At 38.9% G+C, this 24716-nt stretch overlaps 2 protein-coding genes and 2 pseudogenes across 4 annotated transcripts in view; 1 reads left to right on the top strand and 3 right to left on the bottom strand.

Moving 5' to 3' along the window:
• The window catches only part of LOC110051685 (MAM and LDL-receptor class A domain-containing protein 2-like), a 105927-nt gene extending 101875 nt beyond the window's left edge, over positions 1-4052 (top strand). The window contains exons 130-137 of the mRNA XM_020757743.2: positions 353-422; positions 938-975; positions 1253-1312; positions 1640-1724; positions 1892-1954; positions 2073-2157; positions 2775-2834; positions 3440-4052. Of these exons, the coding sequence (XP_020613402.2) occupies positions 353-422; positions 938-975; positions 1253-1312; positions 1640-1724; positions 1892-1954; positions 2073-2157; positions 2775-2834; positions 3440-3520 (542 nt within the window). The 3' untranslated portion in view covers positions 3521-4052. The remainder of the gene's footprint in view (positions 1-352; positions 423-937; positions 976-1252; positions 1313-1639; positions 1725-1891; positions 1955-2072; positions 2158-2774; positions 2835-3439) is intronic.
• Positions 4053-7034: 2982 nt separating this feature from the next.
• On the bottom strand, positions 7035-12774 carry LOC149097827 (neuronal pentraxin-2-like; annotated as a pseudogene). Its single transcript, XR_016203649.1, has 5 exons — positions 11796-12774; positions 11439-11604; positions 10816-11038; positions 9469-9596; positions 7035-7782 (listed from the first exon to the last, which is right to left on the bottom strand). The product of XR_016203649.1 is annotated as a neuronal pentraxin-2-like (transcript).
• A 1597-nt stretch (positions 12775-14371) lies between these two features.
• Positions 14372-16609, bottom strand: LOC149097826 (neuronal pentraxin-2-like; annotated as a pseudogene).
• Positions 16610-21175: 4566 nt separating this feature from the next.
• Positions 21176-24057, bottom strand: LOC149097825 (neuronal pentraxin-1-like). 2 transcript variants are annotated; one of them, XM_089278555.1, is made up of 4 exons: positions 23627-24057; positions 22671-22887; positions 21906-22036; positions 21176-21532 (listed from the first exon to the last, which is right to left on the bottom strand). In XM_089278555.1, exons 1-4 carry the CDS (start codon positions 23994-23996, stop codon positions 21282-21284), a joined length of 969 nt encoding a protein of 322 aa, XP_089134681.1. In that variant the 5' UTR covers positions 23997-24057; the 3' UTR covers positions 21176-21281. The 2 variants fall into 2 exon arrangements, with proteins under 2 accessions (XP_089134681.1, XP_089134682.1); XM_089278556.1 differs by having other exon boundaries at positions 22671-22884.
• Between the last annotated feature and the right edge of the window lie 659 nt (positions 24058-24716).

The raw sequence follows: 24716 nt of genomic DNA, 5'->3' as shown, positions 1-24716 counted from the left end.
AAAATGTTAATATTAGAGACCAAAATAAACTTCCCCAACCTGTCGTGCTGGGGAATGTCTATTTGCAGGTGGCTTTTTTTTGCATCTTATTTTTTCATACAAATTTAGCATTACTGTCTCCTCAATTATCTCATGAGCTCGCGTTGGAAATGAGGTGATAACATAACCAGTGAGGCTTCTTAGAGCTGACTTGGTTAATTCTTCAATAACTTAAAATAAGCGCTCGTTTATTTCCTTAATCCAATCTGATCCATCGCTTGGCCTCTGGTTGTTATGAACATTTTCATGTTAGTAAAATATATGAAGTCAATTGTCACCGACTTATTAATGATCTTTCATGGTTGGATTACAGGATGTTTCGACCAATATTGTTTGAACGGCGGCACTTGTATCCAGAAAGAAAATCAACTGAGATCGTGCAAGTAAGTATAATTACCGCAATGATTCGATTGAGCGCCTTAATATAAGCACACCCACCCCACTCACCTTAATTCAAACCCTCCCCCCTTGTGGTAATAAGTGAACGTTGAGGGGAGTTGTCGTTTGCCTCAAAACGAGTTTTCGTCAGAAACCATTCATATGAAAATTTGTTCCATCTGCACGTTTTTGACGGAAATTCAGCTCATTTTCATATGTATTTTTCCGAGGAATTGTTTATCAAACAGGCAAACTGCAACTTGGAAATGAGCTCTTGTATCGATCAACACTCGACCGCAGATGCCTTTAGTACACGTTGGTTGGTACATCCCTGGTTTTTAACCCCGTTCCATTGGCCCTTAAAAACCCCAACGGGGAACTGGTTTGTTTACAGAATTTTGTTTATCCCTGTTCGTCCAACATGCTATGTGTAGGCAACGACGATAACCGGAAATCACTCGACGTTTTTAAGTGTTATTTGTCAATTTTCGTTGCTAACAATGTTATCTTTTGATGCTAGATGCCCTGGTGCGTGGACTGGCGATCGATGTCAAATTTGTAAGTGTTGTCCTGAAATTGTTAATGCCTGAACAAACTTCTTTTAATTACCAGAAAAGCTCGTATTTGAACATATATAGTTTTAATATCGTCAAACTTCCAGGATTTTCTCTCCAAACCACGCGCCAATCTGTATTCTTCAGTTCACTCTCATTGAACTCATTCATTCCTCGGTTTTTTAGGTCACCTGATTCGGTGCTCCAGAGGTTTAATAAAACTTGACTGGTTTTTGGGTTGCACATAGCTAAATTAAGAATGTTTTCTTTCTTTGTTCTAGCACCACCCCCACAACCAACTGCTGGTAAACAACAAGGTGGACCTAAGAGTAAATCATCAGGTAATTGATATGATTGATCACCGCAGTTATAAACACAACTTAAGCAGCTGCGAAACTAGAGCCTGAATGATTCAGATATCTGCGATACTGGTGCTGTGCTCTACCAACTGAGCTATCAAGCCAACTGAGAGCTGGTCACGGTGTGAGTTCGTAGTATACCCGTAGATGGTGAAGATACAAGATAAATCTAAGACTGAGTGTAGCATCATCCAGATTCCGCGTAAATCCTTTATTAGTGTAGGTAATCGTATGCTCCTCTGAGTCTCAAGATTGGAATGGACAAAACCTTTCCAGTTTCTTTTGTAATATTGCTTTTCTCTCTTTTAGTTTACATCGGAGTGGGTGTTGCAGCAGGAATTATTTTGATAGTCGTTGTTCTTGTGGTGGCCTACTTTGTGATGAAGAGCAAAAAGTAAGTCGTTCTTTGATTTGAATTAAGCTTATGTTAGATTGCCAAACAGTTGCGTATACGGGTTGGTTTACTCATAACGTGAGTCCATCCCGCGTCTAGCCCTTACTAGAGGAAGTTATTCACATAAAGACTGATTGCTGTGCTACTCTTCCATCTGTGATTTACAGGAAGAAGCTCACTCTCTTCTCTGTGTTTTACGACCCCACAAATAAAGACACATCACAGATAAGGTAATTTCTTGTTTCAGTTAAATCTCGAGGTTTACTCCCCTTGTGTGACGTGGAATTCGTAATTGATTTAGCGCTGTGATAAAGATCTCTTGTAACCATGGGTGTTTTTGAACGGCAGGAAAGGCAAAGGAGAAATTGAAATGGCCGAGGGTGTTGGGAACCCTGTGTATGATTCTTTCAACGAAGGACAACCACTTGAGGAAGTAAGTAAATTGTAAATCTTATTTATAGTGGTCATGCATTTAGCTATACAAGCACTAAGCTTATCTAGTTTACACGCATGCCACTGAAACAAATAATTGAAATAAACGTAACATAGTTAAAAATCCCAACTGGCAGGAGGCAGATCAGTTGGCTATTCACAAAGCGTGACCGGATTCGAACTCGGGACTTTCGAGAAAAAACTCCCGCTAGTGGCAGGGTGGTGGCCTTGAACCCGAGACCTCCGGATTACAACACCAGCGTCCTAAACCACTCGGCCTCGCTGCTTCCGTGATTTCAAATAGTGTTGCCAAGGCTCAAAATGCAAACCTCTCTTTCATTTGTTCGAGAACTTACACAGTGGTCACTGGACACGAGGCTTGGGCTGCTAAAGAACCCCATCAGGTGGAAAGCTGGCACAGAAATATCTGCGTGACTTGGAAGCTGCCTTGAAACAATCGGGGGGGGGGGGGGGGAGCGACGAACTTGCGACAATGATCTCTCGGTTTTACGTTAAGCATGTGATCACTTGGTCCCCCTCGATAGCTTCTTGTGTCTATGTTAAATTGATGGGGATTTGATCTAAGTTTGTTATTGTCTGATTTGATTTATTTAATAGTTTCACATGAGTGACGTTGACACCAACATGTTTGCTTCAGACGATGCTTTTGGTATTTCGGTAAGCCCATGCTATTTCTAACAACTCGGTTACTCTTCACACCTAGTAACATCTAGGTTATTATTACTCCTCAGATCATTGGGATTGTCTCAAAAGCGATCTTCTTATTAATGATTGCAAATTTAGTCTTGATGTGGGACCTGCAAATCCCTGATGGGTGGGGGAAAGCTCCGTTCAACCGTTATTATGGATTGTAAAATTTTGTATAAATTTGTAGTTGTCTTAACGCTGAACAGACCATAAGCCTTCGGGTTGATGGATCGCGACCACTGGCAGGCAACTCAAGTTTCTGGGGTCAATCTTCTTAGGAAGGCCTGCTGTAGATGGGCAATTGAACTTGTTGTAATCCTAGCCACGCGCTAACACAATGCCTTCAATCTCTCGTAAATAGCCCGTACTCTAATTCACGCCTGGCCACTTACAAGCCGTAGTTTTTTGTTATATTGTAGCAAACCTTTCAGGAACAAAGCTGAAAAGTTATCTTCAACCTTATTTCAGAATAAAATTGATTTATTTGTTACCCAACCTTCTAATCGGTGTTTACTACTTTTATTGTTACTTTGACGTAGAAGTATTATTAATATGCTTGTTTCTTTGCTTCTCAGTCGGAAAAAGGTGGGGCCACATCTATGGCGAACCCGCTGTACCAAGATCCGTACCTTGAAGAAGACCTCAGCAAGTATTGAACACAGGAACACCAACAACATAAATACCGGAAGTAACACCTTGACTGTGCTTTTAGAATTAGAACATTTTCGTAAATCCTTGTAGGTTGTAAAGTAGATAGTACTTTTGTTATAGTAACTAGTGATTATTGATACCTCAGGCAATCAGCTGACCAGGGAATATACTTTAAAATGTGATTAAGTTTCTTACGGTAGGGGTTTCCTTATTGTTTAACCGCATTGTCATATATCTTAACTAGGACGGTATTTTTTATTACGTGAAGTAACATAATGAATTTCTTAATGTTATCCTTAGTAAGACTGCCTTTGTTTCAACACAATGGAGCTATCATGTTTTGTATAGTACCGACTCGCTTTTAACACAGCACAGTATTTTTGTAATACTGCTCGGAAGTCCATGTTAAGTTACATTTAGTTTTAAGGTTCTAATATAGATGACTGACTCGACAAGGTCTATCAGATCGAGATAATTTTAAGTTGCTGTAATGATCATTTAAATATACCTTCTCAATAAACTACTCTTATTTCGTAATTTTCTTCGTGGTTTGTGTCAATATCGTTGCCAGTGCTGCTCGCGAAGTCTGGATCGCAATAACGAAAACACTCCTTCCCTCGAATCAATAAAGAAGTCCCGCTAAATCTCTTCCTTCATTGAAATGAGTGGATTTCTCGATGTTCGATAACATCCTCGTTTCGCGAGACTTGACTTATTGCGAACATTTGAGGAACGGGTTCTTACTTGGGGATGGAGAAGGGATGGAGGGGGACGGAGATGGGATGGAGGGGGACGGAGGATAAGGATAATCCCAGGGTTTTCGAAGAACGGAGAGCGGCATAAGCCATAATAGACTAAGATATATTAAAATACAGTTTGACAGTGAGGCTTAGAGGACAAGCAAAGGAAAATGAATGACCATGTTTATTCATTTTTTCTTGTTTGTGTTCTCTAGGCCTCACTATCAAGAGACAAAAGAGACATTGGCGGGCATTAAGGGAGGGACCAGATAAAAAAGCAGAGAACTTAAGGTCATGTTGGCAAGATAGCAAAGATCTGCTAGTTTTGTGTTTTGGCTCGCCCCAACAAGATCAATGGTTGAAAATGATCGGAATAACTTACAGGGCACTTTCTTTAAAGAAGCGTTTGGTTAATAGTAATTTTGACAAAACACATGTGCATGTTGTTTACCATTGACCCAAAATACCGCAAATTTCGTTCAGAATGATAAGACAATTTTGCCTCGACCAACCGCAAAATTTCGGAAATAAACTGGCGGAACGTCTTGAAAGGTAGACCAAAATTGTGCTTATCTTTTGCAATAGGCCACGTTCGATATATCAATATTCTAACATGGCACCGACTGGAGGCTGGAGCCAAGCCGGTGTCCACTTGAGGGTGTCCGCTTAAGGCGGGACTTAACCTAAAATTCTGAAAGAAATTCAAAGCTTTGTTTTTTACGGAACTCGAATCTTAAGGTATTGAAGTTTTATTTTGACAAGTACTGTTACTGTAAGTTTAAAGCTCGTTTTCTCAAAACGAGTTATTTTCGCCTTCTAGAAAAGATATCTTGTGAAGGATTTATTCAATTCAGCTAAAATTTTCAGGATTTGTTGTTTTGAGTACGTTCTGTGGGATAAGCATAGAACTTTTCCATCCAGTGCATTCTGTCAAAGTTTTGTAATAAAACGTATGCAAGATTTTCTGTATCAGATTTAACTGGTCATCATTTCACGTGTTTTTAACTTTTCAAAAATCTCTATGCTTATCCCAGCAAGTTGTTTGTCTTCTTTTGAGAAATGTAAAAATTATTCCTTTTGATCAGTTCTTGTAGGAGTTATCTTTTCTCAAGTAAGCCCTGGCATTCCCCAGCAGGTGGCAGATTTAATCAGCCTGTGTCAGGTTACTATACAGTTAAAGGGTACACAAATATTTTTTTCATAATCTTTGCTCTTTGAGCTTTTTAAAACTGTATACTTTGCCATGGTTTGGAGTTAACTCTTAGCCACGAAAAAATTTTTGAAACATGGTGTGTTTTTAAGTGTTTTTAGGTTAGGTCCCGCCTTATTATGGGGCCCTCTTAATACAGGTTTCACTGAACCACATTTTCACGTCTTCTGAGATCTATTACTGAGCAGACGCGCAGTAACATGGAATCTCTTTACTTATATATAATAAGGAAACAAAATCATATTAACTCTGGGTCTTCGGCCATTGTTGACAGTTTCCGTTTGAAACGTCTTAATTTCTATTGCAGACGTTCTCTGTCTAGGTTCCAGACCCCCATTGATACAGTATAAATAACTTTTCAAAAACTTTTAACGGTTATATTTTTGAAAATGTATGTTGACTAGCATACGAAACGTCAAGTTCATAAAATGGATGTTTTTAAAATGTTTATCACCACTGTTTGTGTTATATTTTTAATAAAAACAAAAACAAAAACAAATGTTAATGACGTCATCGATATGCCTGTCCTTCAACTGTTCATAAATAAAAACCAGTCAAAAAAATACGAGAATAATTTGAGTTATTAGAGCCCTCTCATTTGACTTATTAGAGCCCTCTCATTTGACTTATTAGAGCCCTCTCATTTGACTTATAAGAGCCCTCTCATTTTTCTCTACCAGACCTCGCTGGTGGCCCGTTCACTTTTTCAATCGATCTCACTGCTCACTGACCGAAAACCTAGAACTGGCTAACTGAACTTAAGCTAAACTTTCAGTTTTGAGTTTCTGGCGAGAGAAGAGTAACGATCGCCTCTTTAAGTTTCTAGTGCACTGAAATCCGTCCGTATTGTTCTTCGTGAAAACGTGCACATTTCCAGTGGACGTTATGAAAGAAAGAGCCTGAAGCTTGCGGATGAAAGTGCGAAATGCTGAGCTGAATGTGAAAGGAGCTACCGTTATTCCCGCAAGCAAGATTGCCCGAACTAGGGTCAAAGTTGGAAAGACTAAAATAAATAAATAAATAAATAAATAAATAAATAAATAAAGTGTCTTTATTGTTCAAAAGATAAAATTACATATCTTATGTTACATTTAAAAATAACAATGTTAATGGGCTACAATATGTCTCTAAATAAGATAGATATTTACATGGAAACAAATACAAAAATCGAATACAAAAAGTACACTATTTACAAAGCTACATTGTACTTAAAAACTATCCTATTAAAGAATGTATTCTTGAAACGGTCCGAGTGAATGGCGGGCATTGCGGAAGATTTATTCCTTAAGTTGTATCTTGTAATCTTAGTTTCAGGGAAATTAGCTCTAAGTGGGTGGTTCGGGATATTAGAAACCTTCCTACAAATTCTATAATCTTGCACTTTAAGTAATTCACCTATCTCTAATTTCTTGCTCCCACTGGTCCTACTCAGAGCACATAAGAGAATATGAACAAGCTTTCAACTGATCACTCGTCGGGTTAGCGTTGTAATAGTTGAAATTTAAGATTCACTCCTTCGGTGAGATGCCTGGAGGTCACTATTTAGCAAGCGAGTATTACTGCACATACTCTTCCCTTTTCCCTTTTCTTTCCCCTTGCTCATTATTTTGGAGATACAGCAGGATGTATTTCTAGTTGCACCGTTTGGTCGGTAGTCGGTAGATTGATAGGTTGGTCAGTCGACTGGTCGCTCTGCTAATCAATTATGAACACTTGCTGACTTCGTGTACAGTTTTGTAGGAAAAATATCATTCTACTGTCAGATTCAGTTGACGGAAAACATAAACAGTTTCCAAACGTCCTATTTTGTAACATTTTTGGCTGAACTATTTCAGTTTTCATAGGAAATTGGAGAAATGGAGAAACTGAAAACTAATAAGGACAAATTAAAAATCAAGAAAGGATGAAAGAACTTTTTACGGCACGAAAAAAGATTTTGCAGGGTAGGTTTCCAAGCTTACTCCGAATTTTAATGAATTATCCACAATGCTAACTTACATGTAAACACATCTGCAATGGCCTTTATATTGTATGTTATAAGTGTTGTATGTATCTTTTGGGAAGCTCTAACATGACGGATTAATTATCTTTACTGAGCCTTTCACGTGAGCTTTAAAGTCGCGCCACTGGAACACGTTCCCCTCCCCTGTCAGGCGCGACTTAGACATGCGCATGATTTCTTGGCTTTTAATCACGTGATCCCAGATGTTGACACCTGTCATTTCACCAATGAAACTTTGATTGGCCTTAAAGAATCCTCCTTCTGAATCTTGTTCCAGTCCTAGCACCAGGACTCCCCCACCCCGGATCACGTGGCCTATGACAATATCAAGAGATACGATGGATTAACCTGATTAAGAATATAACACAAACAGCGTTGATAAACATTGTGTTCCAACATTGTATACAGAACTTGACGTTTCGTTTGCTAGTCTACATGTTGCTGGGTTCCCTGAATAGTTAATGTATTTTACCGCCTTTTGGTTCCCGCGTTTAAGTCACGTGACGTTTTTAGAGTGAGCATGTAATGGCGAACGTCGGCAAAACGTTGTTGTGTGCGTGCGATTCACACGAAGTAACGATGGATAAGACGGATAAGACGGTAAAGACGCGGACGATTGATGGAATTATTTACAAGCAAACAAGAGCGTCTCATTAGAGTGTTGGCCGAATTAAAGTCAGTGAACTAGAGTGAATCTTGCCTATTGAAACCGAGGGAATTGGAAATTGACACTACATACATTTTCAAAAGTGGCCGTTACAATTTTTTGAGAGCTATATGTATCGTAAATATGAGAGGTTTGGAACCTAAACTGAGAAAACTGATCTGCAGCAGTACGTTAACCTGCCTAGACATCACGAGAAGTAACAGTTAATAAAGCAACAACTTCTCAGTACTGATATTAGCTCTTGAGTGAAATGAGTCGCTTTAATTTTGCAATGAAAGTCCGGCAAAACTGACTTTTTCGACAGGTTAACGTACTGCTGAAGACCATTCTTCTCAGTCTAGGTTCCAGGCCTCTAATATTTACGATTTAACAAATGGTACACGCCATAGCGTGTACTATTGAGTTATGGATGCCCGCGGGAGGTTGCTAAGCACGAAAGAAGCGTAAGAGTCACACGAGGTGATAGCCGAGTGCATTCATAACTCAATAGTGCACGCTATGGCGTTTACCATTTGTTTTATAACATAACATTGAGACATTGGAACAACAGAAGTCCTTTTATTGAGCTACATCACAAAAAAAATGTTCGTGTAGTCTTACATGACAAGAGAAAACAAGCGCGAGAAAATTCATTCATGACAACCGACTGCACACCAGTAACTCGATAAAGTTTCATCTCCAGACAACTGTGAAGACAGTTTCGCATTTCTGGCAAAAGAACGTCGGCCATTACTTTGGAAACAATGTCTGTCAAAAGATTTGCTTTGTAAACATTAGCACACACGTCAGCAGCGTACACCTATGGGCAAATAGTAGACGCTAAATTAACCAATCAGAGCGCGCGCTTTGCTTTAGTTATGTTATAAACATACTTTTCAAAAAATTGTAACGGTCACTTTTGAAAATGTATGTAGACTAGCATACGAAACGTCGAGTTCTGTATTAAAATGCGTTGGAATACAAAGTTTATCAACGCTGTTTGTGTTATATTCTTAATCAAGCTACGATGGCCTAAGAACAAGAGTTTTTGGACTAACCTATATCTCCTTTAGTAGTAGTTTCCGGTTTTGTTTTGAGCAACTTAGAAATATAAAGAAGCAAATTACTTCAGCAAACTCTCAAAACAGTTTATAGTGACTTCGATTCCCATCCTTTCCATCGTAACTGTCTTTTTTTAAAAAGAAAAAATTTAAGAAAGCCACAGAACTTAATCAAAATTGGCGTTGCAGCGATTGCTTTACTTTATAAAGTGTTGTGAGTACGTTAGTTACTGAGTGTTGTATTAAGTACTAAGCTAGTTTAAAAACCAAAGTTGGTAATGTAATAAACTCTACCTGTTTCAAAACCTTTACCAGAAGCCGCAACCTTGCCATCTTTGTACAAGTTCCACGATCCAGCGGTATTCTCCCACGTTACACAGATGTGGTGCCACTTTCCATCATTTGCAGATACAGAAGTTTGGCTTACAATGAGAGAAGCAAATAGTTCCTTATATCAGTCCGATTACCTTATTTACTCGACTGAGCACCGCGACGCTTTTTAAATTTTCAGCGTTTCAGTTGCGGTGCTTATTCGAGAACGGCGCTCAGTAAAAAATCGTAACATTTGTAAATGGTGTCAAGTAAATGTTAGCAAATGTTCGAGGCTAGTTTATATTGAGTTGTACCGCACTTGCTCACTTCTCGACAAATTCATTCTGAAGATGCTTTGATTAAGCGCCGCATTGTCCTCAGTGAATGTGCCTCGTTTTAGAGGGTGGTACTCTTACGCGATGCTTAGTACGGGCGGCGCTTAATCAAGTAAATACGGTATATACAGTAGAACCAAGAGAAAATGAAGGACTTAATTAATAATCTATGTTCTAATGACCTTTTTTTCTGTGACGTTTCTAGATTGTGCTTATCTAACGAACTGTTTTCAAGTATAGTTATAGACCCGCAGTATATTTAGACTAGCTTTAAGTGTAACAGACTTAGCACTATTTGATTTCACAACATTAAAGATAAAATTCACTTCTTGTTTCGTTGTCCAAAATATTCATTAATCAGAGGTGAATACTTCGGTTAAATCAATACAAGAATGATGAATTTCAAGCAGTACCAATTAAAACATTGATTATACAATCAAATATTTGAAATTAAAGTGGCTCTAAGCCTCATGCACAGAATTTTTTAAAATCTTTGCCACCAGTTAAGTCTTATCCTGCTAATCAAAATTCGATAATAAAAACTGGGGGTCCTCGAGCTCGTTTCTGAGTTATTAGCGGTAAAAACTAAAATAAAGGGTGTTTCTAGCAGGTCATGCTTTCGCCATGGTAACCTATTGTGTCTCGGAAATGTTACCACTGTAATCACCAACGATTGGGCAGTTTTTTGATACCATGATTATAACGTCAACTGATACTACTGCTACTTATACTAATAATAATTGATGCTATTACTACTCATCAAAATCTTAGTCTTGGAAAGTGCTGGAAACTAATTGTTGCCAGCCACCTTAACGTTTTCAATCAGCAGAAATAAAAAAGCGGGGGCAGCTTAAGTGATAACTATTACCAGTTGTAACATCAACTGACATCAAAATCTTAGTCTTGAAATGTGTTGGAAATTGTTGCCAGTCACCTTAGCGAAGTCACTCACATACGTTGCTTGAATCAGAATGAAATGATAATTCGTATGTACCTGTAACTGTTGTCCACCCATAACCTGAACGTTCTGTTGTCAAGCAGGGTGAGTTCGTTGTCTCTTCCAGACACAGCATAGCTGAGCGGTGTTCCTCTATTTCCTGTATCAGCGGTTTTCATCCAAAGACAAACTGTCACAGCCTTGAGGCTTGACACGCCACGTGTCATGACGTAATCACTGGTTCCTTTTCTTGGGAACAGCAGAGCGTAACCTGCCCCGACTGAGGTGAAACAAACACAAACTCTATCATTTGCCCTCCCATAATTGTTTAGATTGTAAATAAACTTGCAGTATCCGGAGTGTATAAGCGAGGACTAGAGTTTCTAATTTAATGGGAGTAGTAGTTATATTAGTAAACATCAGCGTATTGAGTGCAGTGCCGGATGGGCCACATTCAAATCTGTAAACTAACATTTGAGCGCTCTTTGATATTATTAAATATATGATATTAGTGAAATACGTTTCTCTAATACAGTACTTCAGATGGTTGTTTTCCGATTAAATCTCTGAAGGCTTTAGAAGTGATTTGCCTCTGATTGAAAAATACGGGGACTGGGCTTTTACATGTGGTAACTAAAGAACTGGCTGGATCTCTCAGGAAAGCTTCACTGTATATGTACCTTGTTTTTCCAAAGTTGTTAATCTCTGAGACATCGCTTGAACCTGCGCGGACAGCGCTGCATTCGACTGATTAATCAAATTCAGCTTTTTTTTCAATTCCATCTTTCAGTGCCCCAACCGTTTGGGACAGCGCTTTTACGGTTTCATTTACTGCATCCAGTTTTTCTGTTGATGAAAAGATTTAAAGAGAAATGACCGTGTTAGTGCTTCAATGCGTTTTGATAAGAATGAGCAGCTTCCATGTACATTTGTTTTGGTCGAGCGAGGGTGTTTGCCTACAGGTGGTTTTGCTTTTGAGAGAGCTCTAAATTTCCTGTCACTAAAGAGAGGTCGTCACAATAACTTTCTATGAGTACCTTGTTTTTCCAAAGTTGTTAATCTCTGGGACATCGCCTGCACCTGTGCGTACAGCACTGCATTCGACTTGTTCATCAAATCAAGCTTTTTTCCCATATGTTCTTCCAGTGACTCAACTGTATTCTCCAGTGACAAGATTCGCGCGGCGAATTTTTCATCTTTCTCGTTCACGGAATCTAATTTGCTTTTAATCTCAGCGAGTGCTTTCTTAGTTTCTTGGGAAGTAGACAAGATAACTTCGTTATGATCTCCAGTAATGAAAACTTTCCCATCCGCGGTTGTCTTGTTCACCGGAGTTGACGAAGCGCCTTGGCATACAACCACAAAAATTAGGGACAGATAAAACTGACGCATCAAAGGTGCAGTTGACATGTTGAGAGGAAAGGCTATTGGTGAGACGGAAAGGTGGAGAGCTCGTCAGTAAAGAATAAAAACACTGCGGATATATTGTTATATAAAATGTTTTGCAAGTGCATGAGCAATTGGACAACTTTGAGAACATGAAGCCTGTGTTTATACACCCCGTCTAAGCATGTTTACAAAACTGAATCTACACTGTCTTTTGTTTTTTTTCAACCAGAAAATGCAAGTCTGCTGGAAACTCTTTTAAGGTCTTTGTAACGAGACTAGCGTGGCGTCAGACTAACGTTGAAACATGCATTAATTTTTTTCTCTATTAACGATAACATTAGATTTTCAACATTTTTTTGTCTAGTCGCTTGTATTTGAACTGTGTCATCTTCCAACCTCTCCGACACTCTGCATGAATTCAGCTGTAAGCTGTCAGAAATTGCAGTTAAATAATTTGTCTAACTCGTCAAACATGAAAGAAGAGAAATGAAGAAACAACGAATCAAACAAGCGAAAAATGAAACTGAGTGGTCGAGGGTTTTGGAGTTATAAAACTTTTGGAAGATCACAATACTTGTAGAAGCTTTAGTAATTTAAGGCGTAGGCAGTTTTAGGATATTAGCTTAAAAGTGCTAGCTTATAAGTTTAGACAGGGATTAGACACAAATGGGCCCATTAAATAAATATTTGAAAGCACTGTAATCATACAATGCCTATTCTTGTTATCGAGGCAAATGCACAAGAGATAACAGGTCAAACGCCATAGAGAGAAAAGTCAACTCTCCTTTAACGGACACCTTAATAAGACGGGCACCTGGTATTGGTCCCTCCTGTTTTTCAGTCATTTGCTGTAAGCAAACTCTCTATGAGAGTCTCTGAGAGAGACACCCCCCTAAGACCGTCAACAACCGCTTGACGGACACCGACAGAAGCTAAATCGTACAAAGTAAACAAATAAATTTCATTATCCCACAATTTCATTACCGAGCTTAAAATTCACCATCTTTATTCACTTATCAAATAAGCAAAATTTTCTCCACTGACAGCACAAGTAGACTGCGTACAGACATCTACTCTTTCTATTCAAGCGGAAAAAATGAAAGGGAACTAGCAGACGTCTGCATGCAGGCTACAGGGCAACAAGAAATCATGACGACCACAGTGAAAAAAAGTGGTGTAAAAGGCGTGTATTTTGTTGGATATTGAAATGCTTCACGAGAAGCTAAGAATGCTAAACTTCCATCTTTGCCAGTGGCTGAGGATTGGTGCTTTTTTTACTCAATCAGTCCGTCAGTCAGTCCGTTAGTCAGTCAATTAGACATTAAGTCAAAAATAAGTATGTCAGTCAGTCAGTCAGTCAGGCAGGCAGGCAGGCAGTCAGTCAGTCAGTCAGTCAGTCAGTCAGTCACTTACTCACTCAGGTAGTCGGTCAGTCATTCAATTAATCATTAAGTCAAAAATAAATCAGTCAGTCATTCAGTCAGTCAGGTAAGCAGGCAGGGAGTCAGTCATGAATGGAAGGATTGGGAATTCAAAGTCCACTGCCTACAAGGTAGTTGGAGAATTTGGCCATATTATTGTATTTTGTGATACTTAATTTGGATGCACAAGTTGTGTTTAAAAGAACCCAGTTTGGACATAACGTCTTAGTCTGTGTGTATGTTGTTTTAATCTTTTAACTACTTTGCGACCATAGAATCTACACGACCACTCTAAACATGCAAGGTTTGCTTTCAAGAAAAGACACCTCATCAGGATTTTTCTTAATTAGTTCTGTGTTTTGAGCACAACCGTTATCTTTTCAGTCTTCTCTCTGTGAAAAGCTGTCATCTGTGCACTGGGGGGGGCGATATTCTTTTTGACTAGGAAGTTACTTCTGGGCTTGCTTCATTTTTTTTGAAAAAAGTTTTATTCCCTGCACACAAATATGTTTGTAAATTACAGTACAAATAAATGTTGTTTTGATCATGCGCAGTTTGCAATTAATACAGCACTAGTATCTGACTGCTGACTTTTCTATCAATGTATCATATTTTGCGTGGTTTGATTGTAAAATTCACGAAAAAAAAAAGACTCATTGTTTTAGTCTAATCCTTGGCTTAATTTAAAAAGTCGGAAATAAATAGAGAGGATAAGCAGCAGATAAAGTAATTGACTAGAACCAAAGTCAAATTAGAAATCAAGGGTGCTCAAAGTTTGAAAAACACAAAGAAAAGATAAAAGATAACCTTCAAAGTTTAACTTTAATGAGGGCTGTTCTAGAATGATTACACTTCACATCAACAGCAATGTATGTTTGAACTGATATGTTCCTAGGGGCACAACTCTAACATGACGGATTAGTTATCTTCACTGAGCCTTTCACGTGAGCTTTAAAGTCGCGCCACTGGGACATGTTCCCCTCCCCTGTCAGGCACGACTTGGACATGCGCATGATCTCTTGATCTTTTACTACGTGATCCCAGATGTTGACACCTATCATTTTACTAATGAAACTTTGACTGGACACAAAGGATCCTCCTTCTGAATCTTATTCCTGTCCTAGAACCAGGAATCCTCCACCACAGATCACGTGACCTATGGCAATATCATTATAAATCTAAATGTGAGGTTAACCTATCTCCTTTATTTAAGTAGTAGTTTTGGTTTTAATTTTCTGCGGAGCAATCTTAGAAATATAAAAAGACCGAAAGCAACTCATAATATTTTATGGTGACCTCGATAGTCATCTTTCTCATCGTTAGAACCACAGAACTTAATAAAAATAGGCTACGCTCGATATATCAATATTCTAACATGGTTCCGAGGCTTTCGGGTCAAGATTGCGTAGATTTTTTGAGTTTCTTTTGTCTCTCAATTTCCAAAAGAGACTTGGATACAAAGGTAACAACACCAAATATAGAAGTTTGTCCTGAAATCCTCGGAGCCATCTTAGAATATTGATATATCGAACGTGGCCTATTGTGTCGAGTTTTAGCAACAGTTTTGTTCTTAGTAGTGGTACGAGGACATTACGCAGTCAGTTTGTTATATCAAGTCCCAAACTACAGTTCAAAAGCCAAAATTTGTAATGGAATGGTAAAAGTCAAAAGTAGAAGATTCTACCCGTTTTTAAGCCTTTACTAGAAGCCACAATCTTTCCATCTTTGTACAACTTCCATGATCCAGCGATATTCTCCCACGTTGCGCAGATGCGGTGCCACTTTCCATCGTCTGCATATACAGAAGTATAACCACTACATAAAACAGCAAATAGGCTGATATCACCCGTCTGGTATGTTTGTTGCTTATTCTCATTGCTACTGTTAGTTTAGAATCAATTCATAACATATTTTACTGCCACTCGGTAGTTTGCGTATCTCAAAAGGCTTTTTGTGGTTAATTTTGATTATATACAGTAGAAAATTCTTTTAAATGATCGACTATACAGTGAAGGTTACGTTGCTAATAATATATTCAAAAAACGATTTCAATTCATTTGTATTCTGTCTTCAGTGTAACTACTTGTGACGAAGAAAGTTTTTGAATCACTTCACAAGACTTTGTAGCAGTCATGCAGCGAGTTCGAGGCCTTAAATGAAAATTTGGATAGTCAGGTGACAATCACTAAGCTCTAAGCGCTGAGGACAAGGAATTTTCTTTTTTTGTAGGGATAATCTCTGCAACTGATCATTTTTAAAATCATACATTACTCACTGCGACTTCATATGTAGAATCTGTTTGATCAATATTTAGCCGGAGAGGAAGCCACGTCAGCCTTACCTGGTTTTCATACGGGACCTGAATCCTGGCAAATTGGATTTTGGAGATTTCTTTTTGGAGAAAAACCCTCGGAGCGAGGCGAGAACTAACAACAAACTCAACCCCCATATGACAGCGGGCCGACATCAAACTCGGGCCACGTTGGTGGGAGGCGAGTCCTCTCACCACTGCGCCAACCGTGCTCCCCAAAATTACGATAATTAGGACAAGAACAGTGGAGAAATTTCATGATCATGGTTGTAATATTCAGTTCCGAGTCCAGCGAGTTCTACAGGTTCCTTGCCTGACTAGAACGTAAGCCATTTTTTCTTATTCGAGAAAACTTTTTCCAAAGTTTTAGAAAATTTCCTATTGTCTTTCAGCCAATCATAATCCAGAAATGCGATGTGTAATTTGCACTGGTGTTACACTTTTTGTACTGGTGTTACACTTGAACTGAACTGCTCTCAGCCAATCAGAATCGAGTATTTTTTCATGTATATTATTAAAGGCGTAAATAGAAATGTAAGGCTTGAACATAGCTTTACCTGTGACTGGTGCCCACCCATAATAAAAAGTTCCTATAGTCTATCAAGAGTATTTCGTTGTCACTTCCAGAGATAGCATAACTCAGCAGTGTTCCGTCATTTTCTGTATCAGCGGTTTTCATCTACAGACAAAATGTCACGGCTTCGAGGCTTGGCATGCCTCGTGTCATGACGCGTAATCATTGGTCCCTTTTCTTGTGAACAGCAGAGCATAATCTTCCCCGACTGAGGTGAACCAGAAATAACCTTTATTTACCCTCGGCAATGTTATAGCACAAGTGCTAGTGGGGCCGAGCAAACAACTGAAACAAACACAAATTCAGTTTTTAGTCTCTAATTTTAAAACCTGCAGTATCTGTGGTATAAACTGCCAGGACTTAAGTGGCTAAATGAAATGTATAGGTGAAAATGCGACTGAAAGGACAAAACAAAAACCTTCCAACAAAGGTTATGTGTATATTGGCGGTTGGAATTCAAATATGTTAAACAAGGGCTCTTTGATATTATAGATCGTGAAGTGGTTACTTCCGATTGTACTTGTAACTGAAAGGGTTTACAAGTAATTTGGCTGTGTGATTGAAAATTAAGTGGGCTTATACATGTGGTAACTATGACTGGGTGGATCTCTCAGGAGAGTTACTTAAGCAATAGACCGCACTTTCTGTGGGATTTTATGGTATAAATCTATTAGCGTTCTATCACGAATGCCGCTATGCTACTCACTATCTACTCTGTGATAGACAGTGAGTAGCATAGCATTGTGCGCTTGTTAACAAAATGACGGCCGCCTCTAGGCGTTTTCGAAGTGTCTGTGAAGAGGATTCAGATAAAGTTTTGAACGACTAATAGATTTATAATGGTAATTGAACTGAGTGGAGTGCAATTTATAATGGTAATTGAACTGAGTGGAGTGCAATTTGGTCTGAAATCATACGCGTGATTTCAAAATCGAACGAGCGCGCAGCGCGAGTTCGATTTGAAATCACAAGTATGATTTCAGACCAAAATTGCACGACCCGAAGTTTAATTGCCACTTTATTAAATCCATTTTGAAATCGCACAATTTTATGGCCTTAAATTTAGATTTTTGGTGTATTGTTCCAGTAGCCGGTTTGTTAAAAAAAGCGGAACCGGAAACGCCTTTACGCCTCATTTAGTATGCAAAACGATGTCATGTGACGAAAACTCATTCCAGCGTGACAAAGAAACAAGCAGTTCTGAAGTCAAAACGAAAATAGTGTACTTCAGGGATAAAAGTTCAATTCTCGTCGCCTGAATCGATTATGGAAGGCCTTCCTTTCTTCTGTGGTTGAGGCTGAGACTTTTCATTGTCTTTGGAGAAGGAATTTAAAGGTGCATATCCTGTGTAATTCTGCGATCGATTTCTTCATGATTTCTTTTGGGTTGTGAAACTCCCTCGAGTGCACGATGCCCAGTGGATAGTACGTTTTTTTTCCTTTTAAATACCGTTCAATGGCATGATTTTAAGGGAGTCCAAATCGTTATCATCTCCGTTTCTTTTTGTGACCTCGGCGTAGGACTATCTACTCAGGACCTTGTCAAGTTCTTGCGGCGCCATTTGTTTTAAGATATTTCCAAGATGGCGGGACTGGCACCGGCTTCGTAAGACGTTCGTTCATTCACTATTTTGTGCAGTGTGGCGTATTTTGACTATGTTTATTCACAGGGACAGAATTGAGCTCTTTGGTTGCTTCGTTTGAAACTACCGTAAACCTGGAAACATCCTCCCTCTTGAGATGGCTCTGAATTTGTTGTTGTGTGGTTTTCGTTTGTTTATGTTTTACTGGACTTGGTATCATACAGATCTTGAGCAGATGTTGAAGAAATATCGCCAAAATATTCGTCAAAATGGACACTGAAAGTTGGAAACTTCCATTAAAGTAGGTCTTCAGCCTGAAGGAGCTCATAATCGTCATTCAGAAACTGTAATTAATTAAATTCGTCAATTTTTTTGGAAAAAAGCTATAATAACAACAAAGTTTTGGCAATAGTAGTTGCAAAATTCTCCACACAATGGCTTTTTGTCTTTCATTTTCCTGAAATTTCATTGATTACTTTAAACTAATCTTGAAATCTGATTAGTTGTTTTGTTTTAGTGTCCCATTCTCATTGGCTGAGAAAAAGATGCGATTTAGAGCAAAAAATAGTGCGATTCGGGAATAAATCGCACCACTGAGAGCCAATCAGATTGCAAGGATAACCAGTGATTTCAAAATGGATTTAATAAATACTAAAACAATTAGACTATTCGCTCTCGATTTCTGTGCGTGATAGTTGACGAGGGCGCAGCGCGATAGTCAACTATTACGCGATAGTTGAATTGGGGTAATAACCCACGTGTGATGGTGGGAGAACACGAGAAAACTTTGTAAATCACCGTTAGGCGAGTGATTTACAAGCTTTTCGAGTGTTCCCCCAACATCTCATGTGAGTTATTACCCCTATAAACCCATAGAAAGTGTGGTCTATTGCTCGTATAAAATAACTATGGAAAATGTTTGCCATAGAGAAAAAAAATCTACTTTCGTGATCAAGTTGCTTATTCTCAACAAATTCGTCAGATGACGCAGGAAAACTAATTACAGAAGCTGATGAAAGCTCAGTCTCGCGCCGGGCACAAAATACGTGGAGCAAAGCAACAAAAACATTTAGCGCTATAAATACTCTTATAGCGCTAAATGTTTTTGCTGGTCTTTTACTTTACATCTTTTATTGATTTCTTCGTTATGTTGTATGTCGAAGAAAGGTATATATTTTGTTGCACATCGAAGTGCTTCACGTAACAAAATGTTGTTAGAAGAATGCTTCAATCTTTGCCAGTAGCTGAAGATTGATGCTTTCATGTCGATGCTTAAAGAGTACCGCCCTAAGCTCTGCTCCGCAAGCAACATTTTCTGCATACCATGGGACATTTAGTGATTGTTCACAAAAATTTATACGTACTTGTTCAACTGCACTTTGCACTTATCAAATTAAAAAGTTTGTTCTTAATCGCAATTATGTTTGACTTTTGGTGTTGACTTTTAGCTTCCAATCCTGAGCATGTTTATGAACTACATCAAGCGATTGCAACCCTTCTGCAGAAGGCTGATTACTAGCAAATCATCTGCATACATCATAATAATAATAATAATCACTTTATTTAAGTGTCGATGTATTAAGCAGTTTAGAGATATACATTAAGCAGTTTAGAGATTGATTTCCTAACACCACACCTGGGCATTTGTTCTGTTTAAAATATTGCGGTAAATCATTCATAAATAAAGAAAATAAAACTGGACTTCGATCATCACCTTGCCCTATCCCCTTGTTACATGAAAATAGGTCTGTAAGTGTGCTCTGGTTAATTTTAACACATCTCTTACTTGGGGAATACATGAACTTTATCAGTGACATTCAAGAATTTTCGAATTTTTGAACTCTGTATTTGTGTAATTTATGGATCATACCGCATTGCAATACACTATCAAAAGCTTTTTCCGTAATCATTGAAACCAACATAAAGCTATTTGTACTTTGGTGTGTTTATGGAGTAGTTGGTGCAGTCAGTCAGTCAGTCAGTCAGTCAGTCAGTCAGTCAGCCAGCCAGTCAGTCAGACAGCCAGTCAGTCAGTGAGTCAGTTAGTGAGTCAGTCAGCCAGCCAGTCAGTCAGTCAGTGAGTCAGTCAGTGAGTCAGCCAGTCAGTCAGTCAGTCAGTCAGCCAGCCAGTCAGTGACTCAGTTAGTCTGTCTGTCTGTCTGTCTGTCAGTCGGCCAGTGAGTGAGTGAGTAAGTCAGTGAGTCAGTCAGTCAGTCAATCAGCCAGTCAGTCAGTCTGTGAGTGAGTCAATCAGTAAGTCCGTCAGTCCGTAAGTCAGCCAGTCAGTCAGTCTGTGAGTCAGTAAGCCAGTCAGTCAGTCAGTCATGGTAGAAAGGATTGGGAGTTCCAAGTCCGAAGCCACAAGGTAGTTGGAGGTTCCATCAGTGGCATTCAAGAATTTTCGAATTTTGGAATTCCGTATTTGTGTAATTTATGGATCACACCGCACTGCTATACACTATCAAAAGCTTTTTCGTAATCATTGAAACCAACCTAAAGCTTTTTGTGCTGTTTGGTGTGTTTATGGAGAAGTTGGCGCAGTCAGTCAGTCGGTGAGTCAGTCACTGAGTCAGCCAGTCAGTCAGTCAGTCAGCCAGCCAGTCAATGACTCAGCGAGGTAGTCAATCTGTCAGTCAGCCAGTGAGTGAGTAAGTCAGTGAGTCAGCTAGTCAGTCAGTGAGTCAATCGGCCAGTCAGTCTGTGAGTCACTCAGGCAGTAAGTCAGTCAGTCAGTCAGTCAGTCAGTCAGTCAGTCAGCCAGTCAGTTAGTCCGTGAGTCAGTAAGTCAGTCAGTCAGTCTGTCATGATAGGAAGGATTGGGAGTTCCAAGTCCAAAGCCACGAGATAGTTGGAAATCTATACGACCATTCTAAACATGCAAGGTTTGCTTTGAAGAAGAGACACCTGATCAGGATTTTTTAATGAGTTCTGTGTTTCCAGTATAGACTTTATCCTTTCAGTCTTCCCTTTGTGAAAAGCGGTTGGATCTAAGTTCATCTTTGCGCGGTGGGGCGATGTGAAATTTGTGAAAAAGGTCGCTTTGTTTTAGCGTAATCCTTATAAATCGGGAGGATAGAGAGCAGGCAGAGTAACTGACAAAAACTAAGCAAAGCAATTAGAAATCAAGACAAAAGAGAACTTTCAAAGTTTCAAAGTTTATCTTTAATGAGAGCTGCTCCAAAATTATTTCACATCCCATCACCAGCAATGCATGTTTGAAATGACACGTTCTTGGAGGTTAATCTCTAACATGATGGTTTAATTATGTTCACTGAGCCTTTCACGTGTGCTTTAAAGTCATGCCATTGGAACACGTTCCCCACCCCTGTCAGGCACGACTTAGACATACGCATTATCTCTTGGTGCTTAATCACGTGATCCCAGATGTTGACCCCTGTCATTTCACCGATGAAACTTTGTGTAGCATGAAAGGATCCTCCTTCTGAATCTTGTTCCTGTCCTAGAACCAGGAATCCCCTTCCACGGATCACGTGACCTGTGACAATATGAAGAAAAAACGAAGGATTAACCTAAATCTCCTTTATTTAAGTAACAGGTTCTGGTTTTCTTTTGAGCAAACTTAGAAACATAAAAGAGAAAATAATTTGAGGCAAAACTCATAACAGTTTATGATAACCTTGACTCCCATCCTTTTCATCGTAACTGTTTCTGTCAAACAGACTTAAAGTCAAAGAAAACCACAGAGCCTCATAACGAATGTGTCGATTGCAGTGGTTGTTTTGCTCTGTAAAGTGGTGTGAAGACTTACTCAGTCAGGGTGTTATACTAAGTCCAAGGCTTCTTTCAAAGCAAAAATCACCATTAGGTAATGAAACACTGTAAAAAGAGTCGAGAGTAGAATATTTTACCTGTATTGAGGCCTCTACCAGAAGCCGCAACCTTGCCATCTTTGTACAACTTCCATGATCCAGCGGTATTCTCCCACGCATAGCAGATGTGGTGCCACTTTCCATCGTTTGTAGATACAGAAGTACGACCACTAAATAAAACAGCAAATACGTTGATATCACCCATCTGATATGGTTCTTACTTATACTTATTGCTACTGTTAGTTTAGAGTTCCAACCTGATTTTACTGCTACTCAATCTGATTAATTTGCCTCAAAAGAAAATAACTTACCTTGAAAACTGCAATCAAATCCAGGCAAAAAGCGGAGCAAAGAATCGAAAAGAAGTTCACGGACAACGCAACATGACTAGAGCTAGCAACGACTACGCACTACAATTTGGCAATGGCCGTCTTTACTCGAAAACAATAACGCGAGATACTAGTATCCAGTCTACCTCGCAGACTACTCATGCTCATAAAGATCTGTCACGTGACATCACGTCCTCAAACCCACAAGATTTCGCCAGCTATATGGGATCTTGCAATATATTGCACAATTCCACAAAAATGATTCCAATCCATTTCTAATCTGTTTTTAGCGTCACTTCATGTGACGAAAACATTTTTCAATCATGTCACAAGACTTTGTAGCACACATTAAGTGGCGATTTTCCTTCATCGAGAAAGATGGAGCACAAATGACTTTTGTGTTTACAAGACTGCATTGACCTTTACTCAGTACAAAGATAGACTTTTAAGTCTATAAAATAGAACACGTTTGTACCTGTGACCGCCGCCCACCCATAATAAAAAGTTCCTATAGTCAATCAAGAGTATTTCGTTGTCACTTCCAGACACAGCATAACTCAGCGGTGTTCCTTCATTTCCTGTATCAGCGGTTTTCATCCACAGACAAACTGTCACGGCCTTGAGGCTTGGCATGCCACGTGTCATGACGTAATCACTGGTTCCTTTTCTTGTGAACAGCAGAGCGTAATCTGCTGTGAAACAGACATAGATTCAATAAATTTTTGTCTGCACATAAATTTTTAGTTTCTAATTTTGAAACCTGCAGTATCTGTGGTAAAAACTGCGTGGCTAAGTGAAATAAGGACAAAAACGCAGAAACAAATTCTAACAAGTGTTTTTGTAATATTTGTATATTGAAAAATAACAGCAAACTGAGACCAGAGATGGTTGGAATTCAAATACGTTAAACAGTCAAGCGCTCTTTGATTTTACCGAATACAGAATATTAGTATTAGTAAAACACTTTTTTTTCAAAGACATGAGGTGGTTGTTTCCGATTGTGCTTGTCAAAGGCTTTACAAGTAATTTGGCTGCGTGATTGAAAATTAGGGGTCTGCTTCGACATGTGTTAATTAAAGAACTGGCTGGATCTCTCGGAAAGCTTCACTGTATATGTACCTTGTTTTTCGAAAGTTGTCAATCTCTGAGACATCACTTGAATCTACGTGTACAGCGCTGCATTCGACGGATTCACTGTTTGGGACAAAGCTTTAACGGTTTAATTTATTGCATCCGGTTTTTTTGTTGATGAAAAGATTTTACGAGAAATGTCTGTATTAGTGACAAACTCAACTAAATTTGACATACAGTTTGGTTAGAATGAGCAGCTTTGCATGCGCTTTTGTCGGGAGGCTATGGAATAAGAAATTTAGGATACTAAAATTTTTGTCACTAAAGAGTTCACTTAGTAAAAGTATGCAGCCTGTGTACCTTGTTTTTCCAAAGTTGTTAATCTCTGGGACATCGCTTGAACCTGGACCGACAGCGCTGCATTCGACTTGTTCATCAAATCAAACTTCTTTCCCATATGTTTCTCCAGTGACTCAACTGTATTCTCAAGTGACAAGATTCGCTCGGTGAATTTTTCATCTTTCTCGTTCAAAGAATTTAGTTTAGTTTTAATCTCGGCGAGTGCCTTCTTAGTTTCCTGGGCCGTGGACACGACAACCTCATTGTGATCTCCAGTAATGAAAACTTTCCCATCCGCGGTAGTCTTGTTCAGCGGAGTTGACAAAGCAACTTGGGGTAGAGCCACGGAAATTAGGGACAGATAAAAACACATGAAATGTGTAGCGAACATGTTGACGGAGCGAAGCCGGTTGACTGTAAGACTGAGTCACCTTAGTCAATAATAGAAAATTTTATTGATTTCATTAAACTATATTGTGAAGTGGAACTAAACACGTTTCTTTTTCTCGACAATGATGACGCATTATTATTGTGATTGTGACAGAAAAAATAAAATTATGATAGTCTGAATAGTGCCCTTGAACCTGGACCGGCAGTTTCCATTCCGGCAAAACTTAAAACTTGATTCGTTATAACTCATTTGTTGAGTGAATCATGTTTTAAAACATCTTTTTGTCTTACATAAATCCGATATTTACACCTGCTAGACTGTAAGTTTGTCTTGGTATGTGTGAGCTGCAATTGTGAAAAATATTCTTGTGCGGTGGTGACATTTTCCTTGGCGATAGACAAAACAACTTTTACGTGTCCGCGAGCTCTTTAAGTCAAATTTCGCTTTTCATTTCCCTGGCGAATTCCTTTTAATGTGAACGCAAATTCCTCTGAAGTCAAGCAGAAACTGCGATTAAATATAACAAACTTTGTCGATAATGCTGGTAGTGAATTTTTTCGTGGCTTATTTATTATAATATTATTCGTGTTTCTTTCAGACGAGATATAGAGAGAGATTGTTTCACGATTCTGTGCGTGCACAAACTATGGCTGATCTTCCACTCGATCAGTATCCTTAGTGCCGTGTGTTCTGAACTCTACGCTAGTCACTATATTTGGT

This window comes from Orbicella faveolata, unplaced genomic scaffold (assembly GCF_042242905.1).
Source record: "Orbicella faveolata isolate gen_17 unplaced genomic scaffold, um_ofav_v1 contig_46, whole genome shotgun sequence".
Classification (NCBI taxonomy): Eukaryota; Metazoa; Cnidaria; class Anthozoa; order Scleractinia; family Merulinidae; genus Orbicella; species Orbicella faveolata.
Note: the sequence above shows the minus strand (reverse complement) of the source record. Positions and strands in the feature narration are given on the sequence as shown.

Excerpts from the sequence above, each read along its gene's own strand:
- LOC149097825 (XM_089278555.1), bottom strand. The coding sequence starts at position 23,996 with ATGTTCGCTACACATTTCATGTGTTTTTATCTGTCCCTAATTTCCGTG. Across the intron at positions 22,888-23,626 it reads AACAACTTTGGAAAAACAAG|CAGATTACGCTCTGCTGTTC; the intron begins GTACACAGGCTG and ends TCTGTTTCACAG. Across the intron at positions 22,037-22,670 it reads TGGGTGGGCGGCGGTCACAG|TGGTCGTACTTCTGTATCTA; the intron begins GTACAAACGTGT and ends TGTTTTATTTAG.